Source organism: Diabrotica virgifera, chromosome 7 (assembly GCF_917563875.1).
Source record: "Diabrotica virgifera virgifera chromosome 7, PGI_DIABVI_V3a".
NCBI classification, from domain to species: domain Eukaryota; kingdom Metazoa; phylum Arthropoda; class Insecta; order Coleoptera; family Chrysomelidae; genus Diabrotica; species Diabrotica virgifera.
In genome coordinates, this window is record NC_065449.1 from 204,059,680 (window position 1) to 204,069,722 (window position 10,043).

Below are 10,043 nucleotides of genomic sequence, written 5' to 3' on the forward strand. Positions count from 1 at the left end.
CTGATTGTTAATAAATGCTTACAAAAAAAATGCCCATTCCATCAGTAGTGACAGTTGTTGGTTTACCTACATTTTTTGCCCCCTTATTTATTTCACCTAGAGGACAACGCTCGCACTAAACTTACAAAAATCGGCTTCACTTTTTCCGCGAGTTCTATATCCTAGTTTATTATAGCTACATCTATGGGTATGGCACAATAATAAATATGTCAATATATCGACTTGTCAATCAAAAGTCTAGTTGAACTAATCTAAAAATGTCGTGTTTCAGGTTAAATTATGCCACGAAAGGACAAATTCGAAAACAACGGAGGTTCTACAAATCGTCGGACACACACCTACATGTCTGCGGAAGATCAAGCGAGCGGCAAAAAGTCCTACTGGACAGAATTGGAGATAACAGGGACTATTCGAAATCTAAGCTCCAATCTGTTCCAGTTAACGCATCTAACGGCTTTGTACATAAAAAACAATCAGTTATTGAGACTGCCACCGGACATTTGTAGTTTAGTGAATTTAAGACATCTCGATGTGAGTAATAATAAGTTACGGTCGTTACCCGCGGAGTTGGGAGAACTCATACACCTTAGGTGAGTACATTTCATTCGTATTAAAGTAACAAAGGCTCAGTTACACGGCGCTAGCAACTCGTACGAGATACCAAAATCGAGCACTGACTTTTAGTATCCCCCTTGTGTAAATTGGTATTTTATATTCTAGTAGAGTACTCGCTGTGAGTATTTATGCCAGTCGAGTAAATAGAAGGCAATTCTATTTACTGGAACGAGTAGGTTCCCCCACCATTACTTCTCCCACGCATTACTTGACTGTATGACTCATTAGCACCGTAGAGTGTAGAGGCCTCGAGACCAGTTACACGCTTCTAGTAGCTGGTAACAAATATTAGGCCGGTCGTCCATTGGAAGCGTAGTCGCGCGACTTGAAGGTAGCGCGTATACGCCCGTATAGAAGCGACTAATCCTAACAAATAAAATGTAACTAAACAACGTCCACTGCAAACGACTTTAAGCGACCGGGCTCGGCCGACCACAAGCGACTGGCGACCGGGCTCGGCCGACCACAAGCGACTGGCGACCGGGCTCGGCCGACCACAAGCGACTGGCGACCGATCCCCCTAGAATGGGATTAGTCGCTGGTAATCGCATGTTGATGCTACACTGGATTGCAATAAACATCTGTGCAGGTATTTTTGATACAGTATTAATTTTGGATAATTGTGTTATTTTCGATATGGAAATTGATAACGAAAAACTGATTAGTGCCGTTTATGAAAAGTCTCCGTTGTGAACATTAATGACAAGAGATATCATTCACGTGATGTTCAAAGGAAATTGTGGTCGAAAGTTGCAGAAGAAGTAGGTGCTAGTGAAAAGAGTTTTTAAATATTATTATTTTATAATATATAATTACAATGTAAACAAAAAATAAAAAAATAGAGCGTGGTACTTGCAGAGTGCCGACGGAAGTGAATAAGTACTTCTTATGGTTTTAGGATTAACAAATTTTCGAAAGAATTTTTATTTGAAATTTTTACAATAATAAACGTCTTACATCTAAACCAAGTAAATATAAAGTTACATAAATCTTTAAATTATTTTTATTAACAAATTACTTAATGTTTTTTTTTGTTCAATTTGGCGAAAACTATAATTAAATACTGATAAAGTACAGTAAATATTTAGTGTAAATTTGAATCGCTAACAATATAATAATATGGAAGAGTCGATTCCAGTTAAAGGGGGGCCATTGTACAAAGATACCAACCTTTTTAAATAAATAACAATGTTAATAAATTACATACATATTTGTGTAATAAATTATTCCTTTCAAACTATGCTTTCGATGTATATTTTACACGCTATTCACAAAAATACACTTTCTTTTGATGATGACAGTCAGTTTGACAGTCGCGAACTAAGTAGTATACAGTCGCCTGCAGTGGATGATACCAGTCGCTCAGTCGCATGATCGCACATACACGGACGTATACGCTGTGAGCTCGTACGTAGAGGGGATATTTACAAATTCGCGAGCGCCAGTAGTGACAAGTCTGTAAACCTTTACCGGAAATTTGACATAAATGTCAAAGTGAATAATTTAAAATTAAAATTAAAAACATTAATTATAAAAAATATTAGTTAGTCAAAGCTGTGGTATATATTTTTACCTTAAATATACTTACGTTTTAAATACTGAATTTAAGTTTTTTTAATATTCCGTAATATGTAAATCTTACCGCCATCTACACGATAATTGTGAAAATATCCGAAGTAAGAAATTCATATTTTATCAATAGAACGTCAAAATAGCAAAATCTTAAAAAAATCTATTACAATTTAATTACTTTTTTGCTTTGTAAATATTAAGCGATAACAATTAAATAATAAATTTAAAAATTACCGGTGAAAGTTGAATTAGTAGTCCGCTAGGAGCGACACCAGCGAAGCTCAGAGCGTATATGCGCTACCTACGAGTCGCGCGACTACGCTTCCAATGGACGACCGGCCTTTTTGTAGTTGATGTGCTACGAAGTCTCTGATAGCACGTCCACACATTAAGACTCGATGCACATTTGCGTGTTTTCAAGTTGCGTGCACGCTGCGCGCTTCTACTGAACCCCCCTACACATTAAAAAAATTAAATTGACTCCTCTAAGAAATGAAACCCTAAGGCCATCTGCACACACAGCTACTAAAAAGAAACAAGTTGGTAACTTTAGTTACCAATCAGTTACTTAGTAGTCACTGCCCATGTATTTCAATGAGTGTCCGCACACAGCGCTACTAGTTAGCGGCCGGTCTATAATGCGGGAGTGATCAGTCGACAGCGGACTGGACATGCAGGTCGCTTGGAGACTAGTTTCTAGCCTTTTGTGATATTTTATTAAAGTTTAACACGCGGAATTGGCGGAAGAGTCGTTTAATATAAAATTAGTGCAAGAAGTGGAAAATATCCGTGCCTATATAAACTTAATTAACTAGTTTTGATGGGAAATAAGCCACAATTTTACTAAAAAAATGATTTTATTAACGTTTCGACGTCCAAATCGGATGCCGTTGTGAAAATACAAAAAATATTAATTAATTGTTGCTTAGTAACAATATGCTTGTTGCATATTGTTGCAAAAATGTTGTTTTCTAGTAAAAAATTCTTCTAATAATTTATTTATTCTGACTCATTTATATCGGCAATTCAGACATATATTATACATTTTAAAGTAGAGGACATTAAAATGATAATGCCAATATTTATGAGTTGCGTTCCTGGGACGACTTTACTGAAAGATAGTTCATTCGATTACATGAAATCAACCCCAACTTAAGAATATCCGTTACAAAAAATCATAACATGTAATCTATCTTTAAAAATACAACTATATGCAACAGTGGCAATAAATAATAACAACAATATCATTTTAAAGTCTTCTACGTTAAAATGTATAATATATGTCTGAATTGCCGATATAAATGAGTCAGATTAAATAAATTATTAAAAGAATTTTTCACCAAGCAACAACCTTTTTGTTTCCGATCTGGACGTCAAAACGTTAATAAAATTATTTTTTAGTAAAATTGTGGCTTATTTTCCATCAAAAACTAGTTCATTACAAAAATTCCACAAGAAAATATCTTCAGAACAACATATTATATAAACACCGCCTAACAAAGCTACTCAGTACAAAGTACAGTCAAGAAGTGACTCGTTTTATTAATTTTCAGTAGCGTAGTGTGCGAGCCATAGTTGATAACCAGTTGATAATTCTAGTTACCAACTAGTTTAGATTCTTTTTAGTAGCTGTGTGTGCGAAAGGCCTAAGGCCATCCGCACACACAGCTACTAAAAAGAAGCCAGTTGATAACTTTAGTTACCAATCAGTTACTTAGTAGTCACTGCCCATGTATTTTAATGAGTGTCCGCACACAGCGCTACTATTTAGCAACCGGTCTATAATGCGGGAGTGATCAGTCGACGGCGGACTGGGCATGCAGGTCGCTTGGGGACTAGTTTCCAGCCTTTTGTGATATTTTATTAAAGTTTAACACGCGAAATTGGCGGAAGAGTCGTTTAATATAAAATCAGTGCAAGAAGTGGAAAACATCCGTGCCTATATAAACTCAGTTAACTAGTTTTGATGGGAAATAAGCCACAATTTTACTAAAAAAATGATTTTATTAACGTTTCGACGTCCAAATCGGATGCCGTTGTCAAAATATAAAAAATATTAATGAATTACACAAAAATGTTGTTGCTTAGTAAAAAATTCTTCTAATAATTTATTTAATCTGACTCATTTATATTGTCAATTCAGACATAGGATACATTTTAAAGTAGAAGACTTTAAAATTATATTGCCAATATTTATGAGTTGCGTTCCTGGGACGACTTTACTAAAAGATAGTTCATTCGATTACATGAAATCAACCCCAACTCAATAATATCCGTCACAGAAAATTATAACATGTGATCTGTCTTTAAAAATACAACTACATGCAACGGTGACACTAAATAATAACAACAATATCATTTTAAAGTCTTCTACTTTAAAATGTATAATACAGCGTGTCTACTTAAGTTGGAAACATATGGGAAACTTTTTTGTTATTCATTTTACGAAAAAAGTTATTCTTTATAAAAAGTTCTGCATGCTCTAAAACCTCAGATTCAATCATTGGATATCAAATTTTGTCAATATTATACGAGGTATGTTAAAAAATATGAATTTCGTTTAAGAGTAAAGTACCTTTATTTCTCTCAATATGGAAAATTCTTATTATGAAAAGTTGTTTGGAAATAAAAACTAAGATCAAATATGCAATTACATGCTTCTAATTGGAAAGAAATATTTTCCAAATTTTTCTCAAATTTATTGATACTTAACTTCGTTTTTATTTATTACACATACGATAACTCTTTTATTATTACGTTTACGAAAAAAATGTATTCTTTATAAAAAGCTCTGTATGTCCTAAGACCGAAGATGCAACCATCAGATATCACATTTTATTAATTTTATACGAGGTATGTCAAAAAATATGAATTTCACTCAAGAGTAAAGTACCTTTATTTTTCTCATAATGGAAAATGCTTATTAAAAAAGTTGTTTAGAATTAAAAACTATGTTTCAATATGCAATTACATCCTTCTAATTGAAATATTGTGAAATATAAAGGTACTATAATCTTCAGCGAATTTCATATTTTTTGACACACCTCGTATAAAATTAATAAAAGTTATATCATGGTTGTGTCTTAGATTTTAGACCATGCAGAGCTTTTTATGAAGAATAACTTTTTTTCGTTAAGTGAATAATAAAAGAGTAATAATCATATTTGTAATAATTAAAAACGATGTTGGGTATCCATAATTTTTTTTTCAACTAGAAGCATGTAATTGCATATTTGATCTTAGTTCTTAATTTCAAACAACTTTTTATCATATGTATGATAATTTATCGTACATTTATCATACAGTATCATTTCGATATTGAGAGAAATAAAGGTACTTTACCCTTGACCGAAATTCATATTTTTTGACATACCTCGTATAATATTAAGAAAATTGGATATCTGATGATTAAATCTTAGGTTTTGGGGCATGCAGAACTTTTTATAAAAAATAACTTTTTTTCGTAAAATTAATAATAAAAAAGTTTCCCATATGTTTCCAACTTAAGTAGACACGCTGTATATGTCTATGTATAATATAATTGCCGATATAAATGAGTCAGATTAAATAAATTATTAGAAGAATTTTTTACTAAGCAACAACATTTTTGTTTAATTAATTAATATTTTTTGTATTTTGACAACGGCATCCAATTTGGACGTCGAAACGTTAATAAAATCATTTTTTAGTAAAATTATGGCTTATTTCCCATCAAAAACTAGTTAATGACAAAAATTCCACAAGAAAATAACTTCTGAACAACATATAATATATAAACTTAAACTCCGCCTATCAAAGCTACTCAGTACAAAGTACAGTCAAGAAGTGACTCGTTTTATTAATTTTCAGTAGCGTAGTGTGCGAGCCATAGTTGATAACCAGTTGATAATTCTAGTTACCAACTAGTTTAGTTTCTTTTTAGTAGCTGTGTGTGAGAAAGGCCTAAATGTAACATTTCAATGGACTACTAAACCTCGCTTTCCAAATATTTTCCCTGAAGGATGGCTTGTAGGAGGGGTTTATACCTTTTGCTTTCTCTTCTTCTTGCAGTACCGGCTTCTATCGGAGTTTGGCTACCATCACAGCAATTTTAACTTTGTTGGCTGCAGCTCCGAACAATTGTATTGAACTGCACCCGTACCATTCCCTTAAATTTCGCAACCAGGAAATCCTTCTACGCCCCACATTTCTCTTTCCCTAGATTTTTCCTTGGATTATGAGCCTTAGCAGGGAGTTTCCCCTCTCATTATGTAGCCTAAATATTCCAGTCTTCTCGTTTGTATTGTTTTTATGACTTCGCATTCCTTCTCCATCTTCAGCAAAACATCTTGATTTGTTATAATCATAAATTTACTCTTTTTGATGTGCAATGTTCAATTTTAGACCATACTTGTTGGTATGAGTGTTTATATTTTCCAGCAAATACTGTGCTAGGTTATCTGTTACTATTATTATAGCGTGTCATCAGCGTATCGTATATTGTTAATTAACTCTACGTTAATTTATACCAATATTTTGCTCTAGGGGCGCTTCCCGACATGTTATTTCGCTATGTATATTGAATAGCAGTGGAGAAAGCACACAACCCTGACGCACACCTCGACAAATCTCAATTTCTTCGGTTGTGCTTTGTAGTTATATATACAGGGTGTCCCGAAAAGAATGGTCATAAATTATACCACACATTCTGGGGTCAAAAATAGTTCGATTTAACCTAACTTACCTTAGTACAAATGTGCTCATAAAAAAAGTTATAGCCCTTTGAAGTTACAAAATGAAAATCGATTTTTTTCAATATATCGAAAACTATTAGACATTTTTTATTGAAAATGGACATGTATCACTCTTATTGCAGGAACATCTTGAAACAAAATTTTAGTGAAATTTGTCCACCTAATAAAAAATTTATGGGGATTTTGTTCCCTTAAACCCCCCCAAACTTTTTTGTACGTTCCAATTAATTGATTATTGTGGTACCATTTGTTAAACACGACGTTTTTAAAACTTTTTTGCCTCTTAGTATTTTTTCGATAAGTCAGTTTTTATTGAGATGCGGCTTCTTTTTCAATATATTTACGTAAAAATTGTATGGGGGGTTTGTTCCTTTAAACCCCCCAAATGATTGTGTACGTTCCAATTAAAGTATTATTGTGGTACCATTAGTTAAACACAGTATTTTTAAAACTTTTGCCTCTTAGTCTTTTGTTCATAAGTCACCTTTTATCGAGATGTAGCTTCTTTTTCAAAACATACCTAAAAAGGTAAATTATAAATAAATTTTCAGATTATTAACAGGTCTCTATAATCGTACTTAAGCATATACAAATATGTGGTGGATTCGACAAATATTCAAAATATCTCGATAAACACTGGCTTATCGAAAAAGTACTAAGAGGCAAAAAAGTTTTAGAAATAATGTGTTTAACTAATGGTGCCACAATAATAATTTAATTGGAACGTACACAAAAGTTTGGGGGGGTTTAAGGGAACAAAACCCCCATAAAATTTTTATGGGGTGCACAAATTTTACTTAAATTTTTTTTTAAGATGTTGCTGCCATATAAATGTTACATGTCCATTTTCAATAAAAAATCTTTGAGAGTTTTCGATATATGAAAAAAAATCGATTTTCATCTTGTAACTTCAAAGGGCTGTAACTGTTTTTGTGTGCACTATTGTATATAGGTAAGTGAGGTTCAATCAACCTATTTTTGGCCCCAGAATCTGTGGTATAATTTATGACCAATATTTTCGGGACACCCTGTATATATTCTCCGCTGCGGCGCTCATTCTCTTGCACGCTGGATTGGACTTTTCCAGCCTTTAATGGGGACTTCTTCAACAGTTGGTTCGTTTTATCTTCATAAGTCTAGCCCTAGCATATAATGGATCGAATCCTATAGTTTCAGAGTGACTGTTCAGGGTGACTTGGTCGAGCGCTTATTTGATAGATATTTCTATGAACTTTGACAAATGTTTAATAAGTTTATGTTATAAAATGCATCATTTTACCGGTATTTAAGCTTGAATACTTAGATTTGGGTACTCGATGAAAGAAATATACATTCAATTACCTATAACTTACTTTTAGTTAACATAGAAAGGTTTTTCTAGTAATGAGTTTATTTGATTTTTTATTAGCCTCAATTTTGATAATAATTTTTGTAAAAACTTATAGTTTTTGAGTTATTTATGAAAAATCGGTTAAAAACATGAATTTTTCTCACGAAAAATTAAAATCTTTGATCTTTAATAACTCAAAAAGTTTTGATTTATTGTAATAACTTTGTATAACAAATTTTGCTTATAATTTGTCCCTCTATCGAATTGTGGGGTTATTTTTAATAAAATAATTTTTACCCCCGAGGAGGGGTGGCATCCACCCCCAGGTTAAAAGCGCAAGTTGACACCATGTCACCTTTGTTCCTTGAGATATCCTCTAACCACTCACCAATTTTCATGCAAATCGATGGAGGTTCAACGAAATCGGAGGTAATAGCTCATATCCACCTTCAGTGGCTGCACTATAATAAGTATTTTTGAAAAATGTATACGCAGAATGAAAGATTACATTATTACCGAGAGCCCAAAGTCCCTCAGAATAACCAAGAAGTTTCTTTTGAATGAGATATTTGAAATTAAGTCACACTAAATTTTCTGTTTTTTTACCCTTGTAACTTATTAAAATAAACACTATAGAAGTTTTCAGGGACTTTCGACACTCGGCAATAACGTAATCTTTCATTTAGCGTTTAAATGTTTCAAAAATACTTATTAGTTTTCTCAGGATTCGAAAAAATGAATATGTTTAAAACACATTGAACATTTTTTTTTATTTAATGGCATAGACATTAGTCATTCAGCCAGTTGCAAGAAAGAATATACAATCCTATCCCTAATACAAAATTAAACAGAAACAATATAGTGATACAATAAATAATACAATACAATAATAATACAATAAAAACAATAATGGATCTCTGATAAAGTGATATAACATTTAAGATAAAAAAGGATGCAAATCTGAACTTAAATCATAAAAAATATCATGCCCGAGTACAAATCTTATAAGACCATGCGTGTATCTGATAAGAAATTTATAATGATATTATTGAACATTTTAACAGGCGAAATTTTGCGCCTTTGCACTTAAACATTGTTACCCTCGAATTTAAAGTTTTATTTTGTTTTTAGGGAGTTAAATTTATCGAATAACTCTTTAAGAATACTCCCGTATGAGCTTGGCAAGTTATTCAATCTCCTGAGTCTCAATCTAGGTGGGAATCCTCTTAACAAGGATATCCTTACCATCTATAATGAACCAAATGGGACAGTGAAGCTGCTAACGTTTATGCTGGATAATTTACAAGGTAAGCATTTATTTAATTACAGTGGAATCTCTCTATAACGAACGTGGATATTACGTGGTAACCTCTATAACGAGGCATATTTGGTTATAACGAGGAAAAATTAAATGGAAGAAAATGTTTTTTACCTGTTTTTAGCGCAGTAATGGCTATAAATAAATACCCCAACTGCCTGTATATACACAGCTGTGTTATTATCAAGGCCAGTGCTGTAATAAACTCCGCCGCCTGTAATAAACTTCCTGTTTATCGACCGATATTGAATGATGTACGAAATTTACAATTTAGGATGGCGAAGTCTCATTATTCACCGTTCAGATCGACCATCGACACCTAATAAACTACGTAAGAAGCATCAAAACATTTCAATATTATTGTTGTCTGATATAACGAGATCCGCTTATTACGAGGTAATTAGTCCGCCATTTCAGTTCTCGTTGTAGAGGGATTCTACTGTATAATACAGTATGTGTTCACTTTCACTGTATA

The 10,043-nt window shown here is 32.8% G+C and overlaps 1 protein-coding gene across 1 annotated transcript in view; it reads left to right on the forward strand.

Annotated features, from left to right (window-relative positions):
* Positions 1-9,595, forward strand: part of LOC114326542 (CCR4-NOT transcription complex subunit 6-like) — a 39,047-nt gene extending 29,452 nt beyond the window's left edge. The window contains exons 2-3 of the mRNA XM_028274936.2: positions 272-590; positions 9,382-9,595. Coding sequence (XP_028130737.2) covers positions 280-590; positions 9,382-9,595 — 525 coding nt within the window. The 5' untranslated portion in view covers positions 272-279. The remainder of the gene's footprint in view (positions 1-271; positions 591-9,381) is intronic.
* The last annotated feature ends 448 nt before the right edge of the window (positions 9,596-10,043 follow it).